At 42.8% G+C, this 23,209-nt stretch overlaps 1 protein-coding gene across 1 annotated transcript; it reads left to right on the top strand.

Annotated features, from left to right (window-relative positions):
• The first annotated feature begins 21,519 nt into the window (after window positions 1-21,519).
• LOC143564779 (uncharacterized) lies at window positions 21,520-22,718 on the top strand. The gene is made up of 3 exons (XM_077051956.1): window positions 21,520-21,525; window positions 21,624-21,708; window positions 21,910-22,718. Exons 1-3 carry the CDS (start codon window positions 21,520-21,522, stop codon window positions 22,716-22,718), a joined length of 900 nt encoding a protein of 299 aa, XP_076908071.1.
• The last annotated feature ends 491 nt before the right edge of the window (window positions 22,719-23,209 follow it).

Consider the following 23,209-nt stretch of genomic DNA (forward strand, 5'->3'; position numbering starts at 1 on the left):
CGGTTACAACTTTCCAACATATTATTTACAACCCGTCTAAACAACTTAACGAATCATTTATCTAATTAAATCATGTTACTAATTTAATATTCACCAACGAGTCAAATCTTCATCTAGTTACTATATTATTATTATAATCGACAAGCTGGTCCGAAACTCAAATCAAACCGTACTACACAATGCTAGTACTATTTATATTCTAGACACGAATAATTCCCACTTAGACATTTGGTAGGGTAAACTTCAAACTGTAATGAGTTAAAACAACCAGTACGCACTAAGTATAATCAAAAGAATCAACTTTCAATTAATGGGTTAAGGCGGCCCGTATCCATTTGATATTCATAATAAATCAAAACATACTAATAAGACTTGTAACTTCTTAAAATAGATGTAAGATAAACTTACCTTTGTTCGTAGGAGCTTGATTACACTTCGTCCATTTGACTCGTTGGCTTCCAAGCTTCAACATACCTGGCTTGTTAAAGTCAACTTTCAACAAGTTAGAATACATAATGTGGAAACTCGGCATTAGTATTCTTTATATTTTCATATCACTCTCATTCATACCGAATAATTAACAAGCCAAGAATCATCAATGTGTTCATCAAGTTATCAGTTAAACATTTTCAAGTCATTTATCCATTTCCCCCATTTTAACGGTTAACTCAGTACATATACGACTAGGCTCTACTTAGCAACTTCATACATTATGACATTAATTTACATTAAAGCAGTTATGTCATAATCTCTTCTAAACAATTGCGCACACCATTTATTATTATGAAAAAAACTATTTTCAGTACTACACCTTTTATGCAGCACCTATTCACCTCAACTTTTGACCAGTTAAAAGTCAGAACTAACTTAATATGCTCAAAAGTAAAATGTAGTAAACTCACAGAGGTTTCCAAGCATATAAAGTTCACCTTTATCGGAGCTACGTTTTATTATATGTGATTTTTAGCAAAACAGGTCAGTAACCTATTTTCTGTCAAAACAGTATGTTGAATCTGCTGTATTGCTCTAGAAACTAACTATTTTGAACAATATTTCATCCGAAACAACTTTTCATGTTCACATATAAAATGTAGTAGACTCAAGGAGCTTTTCAAGAATATAAAATACATCTTTCTCGGATTTTTATACTATTTTATATGATTATTCAAAGAACAGGACAACAACATAATTTAACTTCAAACAGCATGCTGTCATCATTTTAATCTATCGTTTTGATCCGTTTTAAGTCTGAATTAGCTTATCGTGTTCAAAGATGAAACCTAGTACATAAAAAGAGGTTTTCGAGCATGTATAATACACATTCACCCGATTTTTCTATGATTTTATACGAACTTTATTGACAGCAGTAATATGAATTTCACATCTTAACAACTCTTTTAATTTCTTGTTGGTTGAGACATTTTCACAAACACCTTGTGTGCATTCATTTGAAATCATTCCTTTAAATCTCTACGCACGATCTGAAATGCCTATTTGCTCACACATTTTAACAATGACCTCTTATGTTTGATGCATTACAACAATCAACTTATGTGTACAGATTATAATCATATGACCACATCCATAAAAGATCTCTAATTTATCAACTGTGTTCATCAAATATGGTATACTCTTGAACACAGTTTAACACTACTGTGATAGAATCAACAATTATAACTAGTAATAGATCACATAATCAATACTATCACTATCAGTTCATCAATAATCACATAAAACACGTACTGGATCATCATGCATGAAGTGTAGATAACAAAGCCCCAACTTTAGGGTTAGAAACACTTACCCAATAATCCATCTAATAGACGATGATTATGTATTTTCTAATGCTAGATTTGATAATCGATTTGAGAAGTGAAATCATATGTTCTCCTTCTTGCTCGTTCTCTTCTTCTTGCTTGTTTTCTTCTTCTGTCCACACACACATCCAGAACATCCAAAAATATACATCACCCACCCTTTTGTTTTATTTCCTCTTTGACCTCTCTTTGGTTTAAAATCCATATTTATAAAAATCTTGAAATTTGGGATATTACATAATCGTTATTTAACATCGAGTTACAGACCAATCAATAAACGAGAACGAATATGTCAACCAACTGATCTCAACAAAACTCAAACCCTAACATTTTTTGACATCTCTAGGGTTCTAATTAATCATTTTGAAAACCTCCGTTAGATTTGATCGCAGGATGGTTGATGAAGTTTGGAGCAAGAATCAAAGTGATGAAGAAGAGTAATGAGCTTCAATCGATGTTTATGGGTTAGGTTTGTAATTGGGAGGAGGTGAAGGTGCTGGTACTTAGGAAAAATAAAGCGTTGTAGCCATATAAAACTAAACTACTCTTTGGTCACACAACCTCGTATAAGTGGCCATATATTTTAAGCGTTTTAGCCACATTACTAATAAATACAATGGTTGTTCGTCATATTTCGCCACATTATTAAAAATGTGGCTAACAAATGTGACATTAGGCCAAACAACGTAATATAAGTGGCTATATCTTTTACCTTTTAGACACATCTCTTATCAATACAGTAGCCGTTCGTCACATTTGCACACTATTAAAACATGTGGCTAGTTAAATGTCACAGTTTTTGGCTAATGTATGTGTTTTTGGTCACATGTATCAAAGATCAAACAAACTATGACTGTAGGTCACATTTCGCCACACGTTTTTATAATGTGGCTAGATTTTGTCACAGGTTTTTTCAAAGTGTGGCGAAAAGTACCTGAGTAGGTATAAAATAGTCACATGAAGAATAACATGTGTGACCAAAACATTCTGAAAGGTTTTTAAACATGGTCAAAGACCTTTTAGCCACACATTTAAGCCGAAGTGTGGCAAATCGCCCAGACCACATGTGTGGCTAAAAGTCGATATTCACGGATCGATCTACAATAGATGAACCAAAGTCGCTGCCCCTCCGAATCTCTATAGAACATTACTATAAGGGATGTGTGTCAATATGCAACGAGACAAGTAACAGAGAGAGATAGAGATAATTTTGATGGGAAGAGAGGGCGAAATATGTCTTTAAACAATACTCCCTATTGTGGATATCACTATTCGTTCGACAAGAGATTATCAACATGGTACATATTATTTGAATTATAAATTAATATATTTATTTAATAATATATTATTCTTATGAAAGGTTTGGGACATCAAGAAGTGGAAGGCAGTGTCGAGGTCTGACAAGGAAAATCGTAGCACCTACACACCTAGTATGGGGACATTGTCGTAGCACCTACACACCTAGTATGGGGACATTATCTCGACGCACTATGCGTCGATAACTATGTCACAACGGTCGAAGGAACTAGCTATTTTATTTTTTAACGTTCTCTAACATATGCATTTATTTATTAAGAATCAACGTAACTTATTGGTTTAGGTTGTAGAGAACTAGAGAAGGGTACACAAGCCACTCGGGTTGAAATTCAAACGAAGACACACACAAAGAAGTGACATGGGTCACTTCTTAATCAATTTCCCTCTATCCGAAGGTGCGAAGTGTTGGCAAGACATTTTACTCAAATCTTTCTTTTTCTTGTATCATTACAACTTTTCACAAACTAAGTACCGACAAATACACATTTTTGGATCATGGCATGCAAAATCTTCACGAAACAACTTGTAAGCAATGTGCCATGGATGGAAGAAGGGGCACATATTCGGGACATGGATCGCCACCTATCCCATTATTCCATTATCGGTGAGCTCAGAACTTCCAATACACTGTACCTTCCTCGCACCAATCGAGAGAGATGTAATAATTTTTATATAATGCATTTATTTTGTCGTCAAGAATCAACTAATCATTTGTTTAATGTTCATAGATTGTCGTACTGAAAGCACAATTGAAAATGCTATAGAGGGAGCAAGAAACGGATGGTAATAATTAAGTCGCATTGTCTCATATTCTGATTGTATAATCGCCTTCAGAAATTCTTCAATCTTGTACTATGACCAGTGGCAGGTGGGGGTCGACTTTTGCATTCTCGCTTCCCATCTTTCATCAATCTTCATTCCAAGTCCTCCAAACTCAATCCAAACCTGGTTCCATAGCATTTTTGACACACCTTATGTTAGTGATTTTAGTGTAATTGGAGAATACCTTGTTAATCAAGTTAATTGCAATATGAATTTAAATAAGTCGGGTGCGGGGTGCACACTTATTTGATCTTATTATAATTGGAACTCGCCCCTAAGTAAGGGGGTTCCAAGGGGGAAACGCCCCCTTGGCGGGGGTCCGGGGCAACGCCCTGGTAGGCAGGGTCCAAGGGGCAGCACCGTTGGCTGAGGTCGAGCTCTTTATTAAAAGCGTATTCGTTACAAAGATTAATAAAATAAGAGGAGCGTATTTTCAGTTATTTTTTATAACTGTTATGATAACTGTATCCATGTTTCAAACCTTAATATAACGTAGTTTGATCATATGATATTTTCTTCTGGTTCATAATAACTCTCTCAAATTCGTACTTGATTATTGCTCTCATTTCTGAGTTTTATCCAATCAAAATATTTGTGAACCACAGATAATTTTGATCCGAAAGTGTTTCACGACTCTCAAATTTTCCGAAGATATGGGATTTGTAGAAATCCCCAACACCTCACCTAAAACACAATAATATCTCAGTAACCATGTAGCATATGAATAAATAGTTAAACACGCACAATTAACAACAAACAAACAAACAAACGTACCCAGTAAATCCCACAAATAGCAAAAGTTATTAGTAGGGTCTGGGGAATGTGTGATGTAGGCAAACCTTTTCTCTATCCATGATGATAGAGAAGCTGCTTCCAAAAAGACCACCGGCTCCAAAGCATACAACATACAAATACACATGTACAAATAACAAAGTATATAGTGATACAAACACATATGAAATCATAGAATCCAAATAAACATACCAACAAAAGAAAAAACACAAACAAAATCCCCTAAAATGGAGAAGAGTCTACGTCCATATGCTAAAAGCTAAGTTTCAAAAGTGACATTCTCTAGGACTCGTTAACCTTAATCCTACGTCTCCATAAAGTCATGTCGTGGACAACGCCTTCCAGTCGGTAACTCCATCACCAACGACTGTGATGGAATCATCCGTCAGTATTGACTAGTGAATGTAGAAATATAAAATAGTTATTATTTTTCTTATCTTACCTAAACCGAAAATCAATTAACGATGGTTTTCGAGTCCGAATTCGATCCTCAGATGTATATTAGTTCGATTACGCTTACTAAGTACTCGATCTTCTCGGTTGGCCACATCTGTATTTCATAACCTGATAGGACAGCGAACTGGACGGGTAATCGGTTCAACCGGTCCGACAGCCCGAACAACTTTCGACTAAAAACGACGGGTAGGGCTGAAAATAAAATATTTCAAAAGAAAAATATTTTGTATAGTTCATACAGTCCGGTAATCTGGTCGGACCGGTCCTCTAAGAACCGAGCGAACTACATAAAATCGGACTGATCAGTGAACCGAATTCCGGTCCGATCCGGTGTGGTCACAACAACATTAAAAAATACAATGCTGTTACAAACTATAGCGACACATATTTCTCTAGGAGATTTCATAATTTGAATTTGAATAAAGCTTGTTGCATCTTAGTTTATAAGATTGTTAAATGTTAACTATTTTTACGAAACTATTTATGTAAAAATAGTCTATAAAATCATAATCAACCTTATTACGTAAAGAAACACCCTAATACATAATTTTATTCGATGCCCTATAGTCCTATACTCTCGTACAAATGCAAGCTACAAAGCTCCTAATTATGAGTCTTAGTTGATGAGTTAATAATGGCTGGAAAGAAGAACCCAAAAGCAACAAGCAAAGGCTGATTAAAAATGATGGAATCATGATGATCAATTCCAGGTGGATAACAAGTTCCAAAGAGTTTCTTGAATTACAAACAAAAAAGCATCAAACAAAAGTTGATTAATAATCCGGGAATCACCAGTTCCAAAGAGATGATTCTTTTTTTTTTTTTGAACGGCTAACTAAGTAATGTCGGGTATCCCGTACGCGGCCCCTATTAACTAAAGGTAGCCCGAGCCGGCCACTAGTCCGGACGGACGGAGCCCTTAGCGGTCCACCTGTTGAGGGATTCACCGGATAAAACCCAACCCCCACGCCCGCCAAACGGCACGACAGCGAGAGCCGGTAAAACCGGGTGAGATCAGGACTCGAACCCTGGCAAGCCGGGGTTATCTCTCATATCTCTCATATAAGTGGTGGTAGTGATGTTAGATCCCCTACCTCTCACTTATAAAGTGAATGCTCTACCATTGAGCCACAACCAACCTATCCAAAGAGATGATTCTTGATTCTTTCTTAAAAGTTGATAGACATTGGCTGGAAATATGAACCAACAAGTTGATTTAGAAGGCCGGTGAATTATTAAAAAAAAGTATCACAAGAAAGATAAAAGTTTCGCTCTTTGACTCAATTGATTAGTTGGGTTTATCAATTCTTTTTATATGTAAAGGACAGACAAAAGTGAAAGAGATACACACGACATATGACTGAATTCTTAGAATAATTTCATTGATCATGTCGTTACTATATATAATTACAAAGCATCTCTCTTTGAGATAATATACAACTATTAATGAGAGATACAAAGGAATAGTATTTATTTCAAATATAATTCCTATCTATTACACCCTCACAGTCGAAAGTCAAAGTGCATGGAAGGTAAATGAGTCTTGAGACTGAAGCGGAAGTCCTACAACAGTACATGAGAAAGGCCTTTCATAAAGATGTCAAGCAGTTTTAAAATTTTGATTATGAAAACACGGTTACTTTGGCTGTAAAATCAATATGATAAAAATGTGACGACACTTTATAAGGTTCAGGTAATGCAATGAACTATATAATCGTAACTCTTATCTCATGGATAACCACACAGGAAAGATTCGTTAATTATTTTTGATATATAATTACTAGACGTATTAGTTTGGTTATGATTATTCACATAACTTAATCCGTCGAATTGACACAACTAGATAGACGTGGTCTACCTAATTAATAGTTTATTAGTATATGACTCTATATAAATTAATGATCAAAGGGAAATGGTTCAATGACTACAAGGACTTAATCCAAAATGTTGATAAACACAAACCAATTGATTGATAAGAAACGGGAATCCCAGAAAAACAACTGTTTAATCAGTTTAAATAAACGTAAAGCTAGATTAATCGAATGATTAAATCAATACTCAATCAAATCATATATAGAAGTTACAAAACCATTAGTTCATACAAACCCTACACCTGAAGTAATCATAAGTGGTTTAGTCTTGCCTTCGTATCTCAATTCTCTTGATTTTTGGTTGAAAGGATGAATTCATGGATGATTTGGTGATTCATGGGTGCTGATTTGATGACTTAGAGCTCCCAAAAATAGTCCAAAACGGCTGGGGTATGAAGATATCTCGACCTAGGGTTAAATCGGGGTTAAATATGGAAGAAACCCAAAAACCGAATTTCCTCGTCGGGTCCACCGTAAGCTACGCTGGACTTCTGCTCTACGGTAGTTGCTTTATGCCTTATGTTGTACATTATGCCATTTTTACCCTGCTTCCGCCGTTAGCTACTGTGGAGCCACCGTAAGCTACGGTGGAGTGACACCTGATTCTTCACTTTGAATTTTCTTGATGCCCGTTCAACGTTCTGACCCTCAGTTGCCTTTATGCATAACTTGATTCCTCACCATCTTGAATGCTTCAAATTAGCTCCTTAAGCTCCTGTAATCATTAAACCAATCAAAGTAATCGTGTTCGATAAACATATAAAAATTACGACACGTGACATTAAACGCCAAAAGTACGCTATTTCACCCACACATCACCTAGTCGGTGTTGTTGTATGCAAGTAAAGAAGGATCCATTATTTTCTCGAAAATGAGTCCATATGTCGTTGTCCCTTCAATTTAATAGATATTTTTTAGGGCATTCTAGTGATTAGACATCGATGCATGTAGATGCAAATTTATTGCACGACAAAGCTAAATGTCAGGGCGAGTGATAGTTAACTATTGTAATGCCCCAACCAAGCTCCGATTTAGTGTTAAATAACCAAAAATAGTACCGGAAGTGGCACTCAGTTTAGCATATTTATCGACTGGGGGGCCGACAGGTTTGTGCAAATGCATACTCACCCTTTGTATGATATCATTATCATAGGCGTGCTACAGGAGGAACATGGTATCTCCTTTTCTTAAGACTGAGATACCGAGAACATAACTAAGTGAACCAAGGTCCTTCATTGAAAACTCATTAGCGATGCTAGACATTAGGTTTTTGAAGAAACACTAAGTGAACCCTGGGCAGATTATAGATAATCTGGGGGTTAAGTAATGTTTCCCACGAGGATGAGGTTCAGCAGAGAAGATTGTTCTTCAGATGACCTGCAAAACAGACACCGTAAGCTCGTCACTGAGAAGGGGGGGGGGGGGTTCCTCCTTGTGACCACCCTCCGGCGTGAGAATCAGACTAGATTGCTCTGAATATAAGTGTATATTAAGAGATTGCTAGATAAGATGAGATATCAGATGATGTCCTTACCATTCCAAGGTGTTGGAGTATTTATAGCCGAAGGTAGGTTTCCTAGAAGGTACAGCCGGCTGAATAGTATTCCTGTTCCACCAACAGTGGACTACGCACAGGCCATGCTGGTTGGTGAATAGGCTACGGCCAACAGTAAAGGTCGGCTGTACACTGTTCCTTTACTGCCGGCTACGCACTGTTCCACCAACTGTAGGCTGCGCACGTCCCATCGTAAGGGTTGGTGAGTAGGCAGCGGCTAATAGTGACAAACAGTACTAGAGGGTGCTCCTCCTCGTATTGTTGTCGGTGAGCTGTCACCCTGTGATTGGTTCATGGGCTGTTCTGGTCAAATTGTCTGTTCCGCCCATACCTTAGTAGGTATAGTACGAAAGATCTTCCAGAAGCATACGGACTGGCTCATTTAGGCGGGAGTATTCCTGCCTTGCTCATTCCTTCATGTGACTACTGAAGTAGGTAATGCCTTGTGCGTGTAGCCTTGCTGTTAGTGCGGGTAGCCTTCCCTGATGGCTTGTATCCGCAGCTGCGGGAACAGGCGGGGTACTTCACCATTGGGAGGCTTTCCCTGCGGGTACAGCTGGCGTACTGCGCGTAAGGTTCTCTGAGCATGGTGGGTCCTGCTGGAGCAGTTGGTCGTTGCGCAGACGTCCCTGTTCAAGGTGAGTCTTGCGGGTCCAACTAGGCTCTGCTGGGACCTACCTCTTCAAGTCCCCCAGTCCAATGTTCTTCTCATGAATTATTAATAAGTGAGGTGAACTTTTGGACTTAGCAAGGGGTTTTGAAAAGGGTTTAGTTTTTAGGTTTTCCGTGGTGATTCTCCCCGCGGTTTTCCTGATGTCACGCAGAAATTCCCGACTTTTCTGCTTGATCTTAGGGTATGAAGCGGGTAGGTTTGTAACCTTCTCGCAAGTCAGGAGCGTTGAGTCCCACTTGTGTGGATTCTCCATGGGGTTTTGTTAGTTTTCAACATAGTGATCAATTATGCTAAAACCACCAATTCCATCTTGGAGTTTCAAACAATATAGTTCTCGACGTTCCCGTCATGCGGGGATGTTATTCCCGTTTCCGCAAGCATGGCCCAGAAGATCCTTCTTGGTTTGAATTCCCTGCAGAGTGCTAAGTATGTGAAGGGTTTTGCCTTGACACTGTACCCGCACTCGTCTTACGGTTACTTTATTCCCAAGGTATTCCTGGTGTCAATTCCCTGCGGGTGCTAAGTATGTGAAGGGTTTTGCCTTGACACTGTACCCGCACCCGTCTTATGGTTACTTGGTTACCAAGGTAAGGGGTATTTTCCCGCCTACTTTTGAATCTTTTTTGAATTTTTTTGAAATTCGAAGAGTTGGTGAAAGGATAAGAACAGTCCAAACCTCTGAAACGTCGTGCGACGGTTTCTTCTGACTGTGTCAGGACGTGCAGGAAGTTAAGGTGACGTGACAGTACATGGTCATTCCAGACGCTTTTTCAGGCGCGTGGGCGCGATTTTTCGGGCGCGTGGCCGCGAAATTAATGGTACGCGTCCTTTCAACAGCTGTTGCCAGCTTGCTTTTTGCCACGTGTCATAGTTTCATTGCACCTTCGATTTCTCTCTCTTCCGCATTAAATTCATCGCATTAATTGCGATTAGTATATAAAGGGGGAGAGGGTTCTTTGTAATTCACACTTTCACTTTTCTCTTCATCTTCAGAACGATTTCCGGTGAATACTCAACTTTTCAGTCGAGCCTTTTCTCGAAATCGTTTTCTTTTATCTGCAAGATGTCGTCTCGTGATCTCGAATCTACAGCCGACGACAAGAGTACTGCTGGCGAGTGCCAGTGTGCTTTGCCTGTCGATCTGTACCAGTACGTCGTCAGGAAGTTCATGCTCGAGTCTCTCGAGCCTGAGTTTCCTGAACCCCATCAGACAGTGTACGATGCCCCCAGAGGCAAGATCGGGGTATATGCTGCATTCTTTGTTTATGGGAATCTTAGGTTCCCATTGACAAAGTTTGTGTATCGTGTCCTGGAGAGGCACGGTGTGCACCTGACCGAGGTGCATCCGATGGCGATTGCCAAGATCCGGCACTTCGAGTGGGTGTGCCGGATTCTGGGCATTGAGCCCTATGTTGACCGCCTGATGACCTTCTACTCCTGGAGGTGCATCCAGGGGTGGTATACGTTGATAACCCGGATTAAGGGTTTGAAGATTTGCGCAACCGAGCGCAGTCTTCGCTCGTGGAAGCGGGAGTTCTTCTACATCTCCGCTCTCGCCATCCCCCTTGCCATGAAGTTCAAAAATGGGCAAGCACTTCCCAGCCTTCACGCCTCCAACTACGAGGAGGCGGAATGGTTTTTGAAGATATCCCGGGTCCAATCTCCGGTTTACCGGTTTGCGGAGTCCGGGATGGTAATGCTCGGGATGAGCCGGGTGTGGAAGGATGCGGATGCGCGAAAGATCCCGATCGTCCTCGAATACGGTTCGAACTCTGTTCCTTACGGTATGCTTTGTTTCTTTTTGTTGATTTAGAATCTCTTCTAACTTTTTTCCTGTTTATTTCAGAGGGGAACGACTTGCAGTCGCTCCTGCATCCGCGGGAGGCTGACAGTCCCGCTCGGATGGGTACTCGCGCTCTAGACGAGAACGAGTTGCCCATCCTAGAACAAACGGCGGATCGGTTCGTGGAGGTCTACCCGCTAGGCCACGAGATCCTGAGCGCCAGACGGCCAGGTAAGGCGCTATTCGACCCTCGACCCCTCAATGTTGAAACCTCTGCTGGAATTCCTCTAATCTTATGTTCTGATGAGGAATCCGCAGATGGTCCTCCGTTGGTGCGGAAGAAGAAGGCTGCCGGCGGGAAGGGGAAGGAGAAGGTGGCCTCCACTGCCGATCCGGTGCCTCGGTCTGACTCCGAGGCCGAGAGCGAAGAGGTGGCGGGGAACCCCGGTGGTGAGAAGACCACCGCTCCGGAGGCTGTGACGACTGTCACCGGAGAGCCCCGGATGACGACGGTGAGCGGCGCAAAGAGGCCGGCTCCATCGGGTTCATCCCCGCCTGTCCGTACTTTCAGGCTCAAGAAAACCCGTGAGTACAAACTTCCTTTATCTTTAACTTCATAGTTTTTCCATCATTAATACTTATCTTCTTTGTGCAGGCGTGGATGTTGACGCATTCCAGGGTGGAGCGCAGAGTACCTCCCCGCCAATGACGGTAGGCTTGGTCAGCCTACCTGAGGCGACGACCCAGGCGCCTGCGCCTGCTTCCGCTGGTTCAGTTGCTCACTCCTTTGAGCCGACTGTTCCAGCTGTGATGACGTCACCGCCGGCTGTGAGTGCTATTTTTACAGCATCTTTCACTGAGCCGGCGGTTACTTTTGTTGCGGACTCCGCAACGGCGACCGCGGCGGCTGTTACCATGCCGCCTCCGTCATCGGCCACGACGGCCGATCCTTCTGGTATGCCCGGGGCTTATCGCCAACCTCTTCCTCCTTCCCATCTGCCTGACCTCTTGGATGGATTTCCGTTGGGTTCAGGTGATGGGTTTGGCGGCTATCGGCCTGTTATTGACCCTACAGGTGCGTAGGGTTCTTTTGGCCTATTTTATATATTTTTATCATCTTTTCCTAACTGCCTTATGTTTTTTGCAGTGTCGGATTCCAATGAAGTGTATGTTCCACGCTGGAACATCCGCCGAGGAACAACCCTTCGCACCCCTGTGGAGTGCGTGGAGTGGGCTCGTCACGCTGCTCCCAGTGGTGCATTGGGGGAAGCCATGGCTAGCTACCAGGAGGGTAGGCTAACCAATGAGCTTCGGGTTCTCCTGGCCCGGATGCAGCCGCGCGTCGAGCTGCTTTGTCGTGAAAACGACAAGTTAAAAGCAGCTCGCATTAAAGAAGTAGCTCAAGCGCGGGCTGTCCGGGAGGAGAACCAATGGCTTACCGCAGTGGCTGCGGAAAAGGAGAAGGCCTTCAAGGCCCTCGAGGTTGAAGTTCAGGCCCGGCTAGAGGCCCGTTCCAAGGCTGCCCAAGCTGTTAATGAACAGCTTCGGCTGGCTAAGGAAACTGCAAGGAACGCAACCGAGAGGGCCACCAAGGCTGAAGCTGTTGCTGAGCCTCTACGCGTGGAGAATGAGGAGCTTAAGGCCAAATTAGAGGCTCTCCAGCAGGCTCATGATGCCTTGGCGATGGAAGACGCCAAAAAGCTCCAGGAGATCTTGGACCAGAGGGGGGTGCTTGACCATACTGAGCGGAAGCTAAAGGGCGTCGAAGAGGCTGCTGCAAAGGAAGTGTTGCTTGCCAACCTTAATAAAAGTGAAGCCGAACGCGCCTGTACCCAAGCTCAAGCCGCCCTCCAAGAAGCTCTGGTTGCCAAGGAATGGCTTCTTCGAGAAGCGTTGTCTCAGGTAAGCTTTTCATGTCTTTACGCTTTTCTTTGTAAATAGAAAAGGTTCTGATACTTGTATTTTTTCTTTGTAGGTTGTGCATCGGGTCTTCTCAGAGACGTCTTATGACGATGCTATGAGCGCAGCCCTCAACGCTTCTCATGAGGATGGGGAAAAGGCCGGCTTCCTGCTTGGCCTAGGGTTCGTTGAGAAAGGCATCCCGCCTTCCAACTTCCCTTTGTATAATGTTGATACTGAAGCTGTTTACGACCAAGCAGTGAATCAGTATGCCGCCTTCCCGCATCCGGTGGTGGAGAAGGTGAATGAAGTCGCTGCTGCTGATGATGGGCTAGCTATCCTTAAAGCTTTCCTTGAACCACCACGCTCTACTGATGGAGCGGGTCCAAGTGGAAGTGGTCCTGAAGCTTGATTCTGAAGATCTCTTTCCACCATTAGCGTAGATTTTTGCTTTTGTATAGCTATCTTTGTAATATTTGAATTTGATGGAATAAAGATTGTGTTAGTTCTTTGCCTTGTTTATTTTACGCCTGTTTTGATCTAACTTAGCAACTTCTTTAGTACTTAGATAAGTTAACTTTTTAACGTGGTAAATTATAAGTTTGTTTCGCTTCCTCTTTCATGATTGTGCGGGTATGACCGTCACTTACACTTAGTAGGATGGCTTAACTTTACTTATATCTGACCTGCGTGGAAGTTTTCCTCATCTTTTCCTTTGAAATTTTCTAAGTGTTCAGAATAAGTTAACCTTTAAACGTGGTAGATGATAGGTTGAAGTTTTGCTTCCTTGTTCGTGATTGTGCGGGTAAGACCGTCACTTGCACTTACAAGGATGGCTAAACTTTACTTACATCTGACCTGCGTGTAGGTTTTCCTTAAAACTTGAGATTTTTAGCGTTGTGTTTATGCGGGTTTTGCCGCCTTCCACACGTAACGACTTACTTCTTCCCCCATTTATGCTGTGAATACCGGCACATCAGTGTGGGAAGTTCATAAGTATAAAGGTAAGGCTATCAACACATTGTGAAAGGAGAATCATTTCCATTAGAAGTGGCTCTAGGCCTTTTCTTTACAAGTTTGGAATTGATCTACATATAACATTTGCGTAATTGAGCTCCATTCCATGTTCTTGGGATGGGAGTGCCATCGAGCCTTTCGAGCCGGTATGCGCCCTTTCCCAGGACTTCTTTGATAATGTATGGCCCTTCCCAGACCGGGGCCAGCTTTCCTGGGCGTTCTTGGTTCGAAGCCTCGTTGTTACGCAGTATGTAGTCTCCTACATTGAAGTTGCAGAGTTTTACCCGCGTGTTGTAGTACTTTTGCATTTGTCGCTTGTAGTTCTCTTCACGCACTGCGGCTAAGTCTCTGCGTTCCTCGGTTAGCATAAGGTCCAACCGTCTTTCCGCATCATTGTCTTCTGGCTGAATCAAGACCCTTGGTGAGGGTAAACCAATTTCGACCGGGACCATGGCTTCAGTGCCATAAGTGAGGCTGAACGGGGTTTCTCCCGTACTGGCCTTCTTCAGTGTTCTGTTTGCCCAAAGGACGTGCGGAAGCTCGTCCACCCAGCCGGATCTGTGTTCCAAGAGTCTTTTCTTTATGCCTTCGACGATGCTCTTATTTGCTCTTTCCACCTCACCATTACCTTGCGGGTGTGCCACTGATGTAAAGGTGTGGGTGATTTGAAGTTCTTTCAGCCACTGTTGTAGCTTCTTGTCAGCAAAGTTGGTGCCGTTATCGCTCACCAAATTCTGTGGAAGTCCAAAACGACAAATAATAAATTCCCAAATAAATTTTTTGATATGTTTCTCGGTTGTTTGGGCTAAGGGTTTTGCTTCTATCCACTTGGTGAAGTAGTCGATGGCTACCACTAGGAACTGAACATTTCCTGCTGCTGTAGGAAATGGGCCTGTCACATCGATGGCCCACTTCTGAAATGGCCATGAAGAGGTGACTGGAACAAGTTCATTCTTCGGGCGGTGCGTGTTGGGTGCGTAAAGCTGGCAAGACCTGCATTTTCTGATGTATGCCAGCGCATCCGTATGCATCCCCGGCCAAAAGTATCCCGCGTTGTTTAGCTTAGCTACAACAGCGCGGGGACCTGCGTGTACTCCACAGATGCCTTCGTGTACTTCCCGTAGGAGGTAGTCAGCATCTTGGTTGTCCACGCATCTTAAGAGTGGGCCAAGAAAGTTACGCCTGTAAAGGATGTCATCGATGAGTTGATAATTCAGTGCTTTACAGCGTAGTTTTCTTGCCTGTGTTTTTGACTCTGGTAGTGTACCTGCCTCAAGGTATTTTATTATTGGTGTCATCCATGTTTCTGTGCCGGTTTGGATGACACAAATTTCCTTGTGCGGGACCGAAGGTGTCTCGAGGAGTTCAATGCGGATATCCTTTCCTAAGTGGGTGAAGGCTAATGATGCAAGCTTGCTTAACGCATCCGCAGATTTGTTTTCACTTCGCTTGACGTGTATGACTTGGCAGTCGTTGAAATCGCGCATAAGGGATTTTGCTTGTGCGAGGTACAGGGCCATTGTGTCGTTCACGGCCGTGTACGTCCCGTTGATTTGATTGGCTACTAACATGGAATCCACGTGGGCTTCCAAGTTTTTCACTCCCATCTTACGGGCAATTCTCAGCCCAGCCAAGAATGCCTCATACTCGGCCTCGTTATTCGTACTTGGAAAGTCCAGTCGAATAGCGTAAGTGTATTCTTGGCCTGCTGGGTTGGTTAGTTTCAGTCCTGCGCCTGAACCCTCGTTACTGGCTGCTCCATCAGTGTAGATTCGCCAGACATCATTGATGTCTTGTGCTGGAGAGGGTTGAGCCTCTTCCTGGCACTCTTTTTCCCGCGATGCAGGCACTTCTGCAATAAAGTCGGCCAAAACCTGGCCTTTTATGGCTGGTCTTGGCTTATACTTTATCGCGTACTCCCCCAACTCAATTGCCCATTTGGCTAGGCGTCCCGATAACTCGGGTTTGCCTAGAACGTTTGCAAGTTTGAAGTTGGAGAGAATGGTGATTGGGTGACCCTGGAAATATCGTCTTAACCTGCGTGAAGCGTGTATAAGTGCTAAGACTAATTTTTCGAGGGTAGAGTACCGGGTTTCTACGTCTGTTAGGATACGACTGACATAATAGATTGGCATCTGGATGCCTTTTCGCTCTACTAGCAGGACTGCCCCGGTTGCTCTATCTGTTGCGGAAAGGTATAGGATTAACTCCTTTCCCGCTTTTGGTGCTGTGAGCGTTGGGAGTTCGATCAAGCGTGACCGAATCTCCTGAAAAGCTGCTTCCGCTTCTGGCGTCCAGCGGAAGTGCGTTTTCTTTAAACAGTTTCTCAACGTTGACACGAAGGGAAACGACTTATCCGCGTGGTTTGCCAAAAAGCGATTAAGCGCCACTAGTCGTCCATTCAGTGTCTGAGCCTGTTTGATGGTAGTAGGTGATTCCATTTTGATAATGGCTTCGACCTTTTCAGGGTTCGCTCTGAAGCCATCTTTAGTAACGATGACCCCCAAGAACTTCCCTTCTTCCATTCCAAAGGCACACTTGCTCGGGTTGAGCTTCATGTTTATCTTCCTGAGCGTGTTGAAAGTTTCTTCGATGTCTTTCAACATCGCTTCTGGGTCAGGGCTTTTGATGACCAAGTCATCCATGTAGACTTCCAAGTTCCTCCCAATTTGGGCATGAAACTGGTTGTCCATCAGGCGTTGGTATGTGGACCCGGCATTCTTAAGTCCGAATGGCATCATTTGATAACAAAATGTGCCATCGGGAGTCCGAAAAGCGGTTTTGTCCTGATCATCAACGGCCATGTGGATTTGATGGTACCCCTTATACGCGTCCAGGATGCATTTAAGGCGGAATGGTGCCAACGAATCCACCTTAAGATCAATTTCAGGTAACGGATAACAATCTTTGGGGCATGCTTTGTTCAAGTCCTTGAAATCTATGCACATGCGCCATTGTTTGTTATTCTTCGGTACCATAACGGGATTTGCAACCCAAGTTTGATATTTACTAACGCGTACGATGCCTGCGTCAAGGAGTTCCTTGACTTGGGTTCTACACGCGTTAGTTTGTTCTGGCCCCATTACTCTGCGCTTTTGTACGATTGGCGTAACAGCCGGATCGCATTTGAGCTTATGCTCTGCCTTACTTCGGGGTACACCAGTCATGTCAGCTGGTGTCCATGCGAAGATGTCAGCGTTTTTCTGTAATAATCGCTTGAGTAAGGTGCGTGTGGGATCAACAACTGTTGGGCCAATGGAAACGGCCTGGTCAGGGTACTTGCCGTTGAAGGCCCATCTTTCTGGCTCGGTGATGGTTGGTTTAGCCATCTTTGGTTTGGGTTTAGATGAGACAGATGCGATGCATACCAGGGGAATGCCGGTGATCATCGCTACACCCTCAGCTGTTGGCCATCCTATCATGCCGTGGACTGAGGATACCACGGCGTTGAATCTTGCCATCCCGTCTCTTCCGAAGAGAATGTCATATGTGTGGTGTGGCTTCCTCATTACGACAAAATCCACGTCTTCTGTGCGTGAGTGATTCCCGTCCGTAAGAGTGACGGGGAAAGATAGGATGCCCAGGGGGTGTTTGTGCTGCCATCGAACCCTTCCATCGAGGCGCAGATCGTTTCCAGGCGCTCTTTGTCTTCGTCATCTAGCTTGTCGAAGAACTGCCTGTACATCACCGTTGACGAGGCGCCGTTGTCAGCAAGAGTGCGAGAAGTGATGTAGTGCCCCAGCTGGCTTTTGATGACGATAGGTCCTTCTTTGCTGGGTCCTCCTGGCACTCGCGGGAAGCGCATCTCAGCTTCCTTCCACGCACATGGTTCTGTCGTTCGCCTTTTTCTTCCTCTGATCTTGCCATGAACCATGTTGATGCTGATGTCAACGGGCTTTCGTCCGTTGCCTCGGTACCGGTTGTCGTTCCTTCCTCCCTTCTTGATTGATGCCACCAGGTGTGCCAGTCTTCCATCCTTGACGAATGCTTCAACAATATCCTTCAAGGATGTACACTCTTCCGTACTATGACCTTTTGTCCCGTGGAAGTCACAGGATTTGCTCTGATCCGCATTAGGTCGCTGCCGGATCATTGGAGCTTTTGGCCATGGTAGCTTTTCAGTGGCAAATATCTCCGTGACGCTTTTGGTGAGTGGCGTCCACCGGTGTTTTTGGCTTGAAGGGTGTGTGTGATTTCTTCCGCCAACAAGAGGGTGAGAGCTGGATGAGGTGTCAAAGTTTACCCTTGACTGCCAGATACCTAGCTTCCTCTTTTTGTTCTGACGGGCGATCCGAACATTGTTTTCTCTAGTCCTCTGCTTGTAGAGGTGTGTACTCTGGGGAAGATCCCTTCCCAGCTGCTTCTCCGTCTCGGCAAAGCGCTTGGCCGCCGTCATGATGGCATCCCATGTTGATGGCATGCCATCCTTACCCGTCAATGTGCGGATAAGCTCTGGGTATTCGGCGCCCTGGATGAAAGCGGCGCGAACAAGATCTTCACTTATGTTGCCGAGACTTAGCTTTTTGGAGTTGAAGCGAGTGATGAAGTCTAGTAAAGATTCATCCTCCTCTCTAACGCAGTTGAGGATCGTCCACTGTTCTTCAGTATATTTCCTCTGCTGGCTGAAGTGCTGGCTGAACTTGTTCTGAAAGTCCGCCCAATCATAAATGTGGTGGACCGGTAAACGGTCGAACCATGCCCTGGCCGCTCCAACCATAGTCATCTGGAACATATAACACCACGTGGGTTCCGTCCAGTTACTGACGGTTGCCCCCGCAATGAATCTGTTCAAATGGTCGTCTGGGTCGGATAGACCATCATAAGTGCCAATGTTGGACATTTGTTTGGCACTTCTCGGGGCGATTGCTTCCGCAATGTCCCTTGCGAACTTTGACTTTCCTGCATTTGTAGCAGTTGGTCTAAAGGTTTTGGAGAAGTCACGCGGGTTTCTCTCCGCATTCGTTGGTTTAAAGGCTTCCCCAAAATTCCTTTTTGGTTGGAAGTCCGTTTCCTTACGCTTCCCTTTCGCCTTATGGCGAGGGTTTGCGTCGGTATCGGATTCTTCCCTCTCATCGTCTGAGTACTCGCACTCACTGTTCATATTGAGATGTTGGCGAGTACTGCCGAATTCGTCAGCCTGTTGAACTGAACGCAAGCATTCATCCAATTCAGCTTGGAACTCTTTCTGACGTGTCTCGGCCCACGCCTTAACTTGATCTACTGTTTGGCGAGGGACCCTCGTTCGTTTTTCCAACTGGGCATCAGTGAACCCCAGTGGAATATTTACTGCACTTGCCCCGGCTTGGGTAACCGGGGTAGTGTTCGTAAGATTTGTATAACCGCCGGTGTTCCCCCCAGTTGCTGGGGTTGTGGTTACCGGGGTTTCTTGGTCGATTACTGGCCTTTGGACCGGAGTAAAGTTAACCATTTCTTCAGAAATTTTGAAAAAACTAAGAATTAGTTCTAGCTTTTATGCACGGATGGCGCCAATGAAGAAACACTAAGTGAACTCTGGGCAGATTATAGATAATCTAGGGGTTAAGTAATGTTTCCCACGAGGATGAGGTTTAGCAGAGAAGATTGTTCTTCAGATGACCTGCAAAACAGACACTGTAAGCTCGTCACTGAGAAGGGGGGGTTCCTCCTTGTGACCACCCTCCGGCGTGAGAATCAGACTAGATTGCTCTGAATATAAGTGTATATTAAGAGATTGCTAGATAAGATGAGATATCAGATGATGTCCTTACCATTCCAAGGTGTTGGAGTATTTATAGCCGAAGGTAGGTTTCCTAGAAGGTACAGCCGGCAGAATAGTATTCCTGTTCCACCAACAGTGGACTACGCACAGGCCATGCTGGTTGGTGAATAGGCTACGGCCAACAGTAAAGGTCGGCTGTACACTGTTCCTTTACTGCCGGATACGCACTGTTCCACCAACTGTAGGCTGCGTACGTCCCATCGTAAGGGTTGGTGAGTAGGCAGCGGCTAATAGTGACAAACAGTACTAGAGGGTGCTCCTCCTCGTATTGTTGTCGGTGAGCTGTCACCCTGTGATTGGTTCATGGGCTGTTCTGGTCAAATTGTCTGTTCCGCCCATACCTTAGTAGGTATAGTACGAAAGATCTTCCAGAAGCATACGGACTGGCTCATTTAGGTGGGAGTATTCCTGCTTTGCTCATTCCTTCATGTGACTACTGAAGTAGGTAATGCCTTGTGCGTGTAGCCTTGCTGTTAGTGCGGGTAGCCTTCCCTGATGGCTTGTATCCGCAGCTGCGGGAACAGGCGGGGTACTTCACCATTGGGAGGCTTTCCCTGCGGGTACAGCTGGCGTACTGCGCGTAAGGTTCTCTGAGCATGGTGGGTCCTGCTGGAGCAGTTGGTCGTTGCGCAGACGTCCCTGTTCAAGGTGAGTCTTGCGGGTCCAACTGGGCTCTGCTGGAACCTACCTCTTCAGTTTTGATGAAGTTTATTCGATGGGGTAGTAATTTAGTCAACGTATAAGTGTAAGTCGGGGCCCGTTTGTTACATTGGAGAGAATTGTCACAGTGTTCCCGTTTTGTTTTGTTTTTTTCTAATGTTTACGTTTAGGCTATTTGCTTCTCGTAAGACTTCCCAGTTTTTGTCCTTCAATAAATTTCCTTTCAAAAAACAGCTTTGTTTGAATCCCAATGTGATAACATAGCCCGTGAATTGTACGTATCATGCTCGTTTGTTTTAGCCTATAAAGGGAAATTTTAGTAAGCATACCTGATTCGGGTAGTCTTTGTCGTGAAACCCCAACATTTAGATTTTAATCATGTGTTAAATCTGATAGTGATTGGTGGCGAGTGTCATTCTGTTATTAAAAAAAAATTATTGGATATTAAAATAAAAATAATTCAGCTGACTATTTTCGTAATTTCAAAAGGAGAGGTTTATTTATTAATATTGTCAGTCCATGATTACTTACGTAATTTATTTAAAAGAAACCACATAAAATATAATATAATATAATATAACTAAATATCAAATTGTAACTAAATCTTACTATAGCAGTTAGCTTATGGTGCAATGATATGTGTGTGATGGTTAAAGTTTAAGATTTTATGATCTCATGTTTAAAATCAATGAGGTTTTCCTACATTAATATGTTTTCTCTTCAGTGATTGCCTAAAGTGTCAAGATCAATACAGTGTAAAGTGTTAGAGATCCAAAAACTTTTCACGTATAACAAGAAAAAAAATAAACAAAATGGAAGTGATACTTTTACACAAAACTGCAACTTATTCATTCTCAAGAATATTATTGTTTTACTTATTTGTAAATAACATTTTAAAACTATAAGCATTTAAATATTTAAAATATGTTTTAGTTACATGTATTATATATTATATCTTCAAGCATACAATTAAGATTTTCTAGAGCCAAAGTCGCACACCTCATAAGCGCCTTTTAAATATTCTCTCTTCAGCACTAATAAATGCCACATGTTCATTCTTGATTTCCCACGCTCTCCTTAGGAACCATCTCTTCAGAAAATGGAGGTACCATCTAAAACCCATCTCCAATTATGCAATCTTATACCTAATAACTACATTAATTTGATCAAGATGCTAAAATTTCCATATGAATATGCATTCAGAAACCACTAGTCACGGAGATTATAGTTCGAATCGACTGTAATGGGTGCGTTCAAAAGATCAAGAAGGCTTTACATGGAATTAATGGTAAGAAATTAACTTAATTAGTTGTCTTGATCTAGCACATCACTTCTATCTCGTTATTTTGCACATAATCATAGTGTTTTTGTTTTACAACACTCTTAATATTCACAAAATTCCTAAATATACATAATTTCCCTCAGTCAGGACCTCCCACTAACACGAAAAATCCCGAGTAATAATTTCGTGTTTTGTTAATGTTTTCAGGCATAAGTGATATTTATATCAACGTTCCTCAACAAAAACTGACTATAATCGGGTGGGCGGATCCAGAAAAAATTCTCAAGGCCATCAAGAAAACAAGGAAACATGCAATCTTGTTTTCGGAAACACAATCATCCCCGCCAACCAAACCACCATTAGCAGGTAGCACACCACCTTCGGATCCATCAAACCCACCCCCAACGTCACCTAAACCAAATGAACCAATACTAGCACCAGCACAAGCACCCACGGCTCAAGAACCGCAATCTACACCACGACAACCACCGCAACTTTCAGGATCAAAAGAAGAGGAAGAGGTTCACATTGTCCATCACTACCCACCTGACCAAGGCCACGGTCACAGGCATGATCAACGAGCGTCGGTGGAACATTACTCGAATCCAGTACAAAAACATGAGCCACCGCTATCGGTTAATGTGAAGCACAATTATAGCACGTACAAGCCTACACCTTGTGTCACTAAATACACACGTTCACCAACACAACAATTCACACATTACAACACACCCAAACCATCTCCACAACAAACACATTATGTCAGACCGAAACCACCACAACAAATGACACATTACAACAAACCAGAACCACCTCCACAACAAATACATTATGCCAGACCCAACACACAATACAACAGTCCAGAACGACTACAGCCGTACACAAATAATGGTCAAACCGAATTACCACCGCGCTATACTAACTATAGTGGTGAGTATCACAGCAGTAGGAATGGAAATGATAGTATTACCTCAATATTTAGTGATGATAATCCAAATGCGTGTACAATTGTCTAGAAGAAATGATAGGACTTTGGTGCAAATGAAAGCCACACTTTTCTTTTAATTAGTCGGTGAGAGGTGGCGAAAAAGTTGATGGAGAATCAACAGTTGATTTGCATGTGATAGATGATGATCACAATCATTATGATGATGTCATGATGAATATGATGAGAAGAATATGATTCATAGCTTGTAAGTGTAGGAATATGATTCATAGCTTGTAAGAATATGATGAGAAGAATATGATTCATAGCTTGTAAAGTTAAATTAAATGCTATGTTTTAACATTTAATTTAACTTTACTCGGTTTAACATTCCAATATAGATGTTACTAAAAAATTTGAGTTCGGCTAGTAACTTGCTATTTCGTGGTTAATAAAAGACTTTTTAACCACCCTTTTGTAACCACTAATAAATAATTAAACCCACTAAAATATTTTGAAATTATAAATGTGGTGTTTGTATGTAAAAGTTTTTTTTTTTACGGTAAATTAGGATCACTCACG

The sequence above is a fragment of the Bidens hawaiensis genome, unplaced genomic scaffold, assembly GCF_021521415.1.
Source record: "Bidens hawaiensis isolate Kalapana, Puna unplaced genomic scaffold, B.hawaiensis_p1.1 tig00022158_1, whole genome shotgun sequence".
In the NCBI taxonomy this organism is placed as follows: Eukaryota; Viridiplantae; Streptophyta; class Magnoliopsida; order Asterales; family Asteraceae; genus Bidens; species Bidens hawaiensis.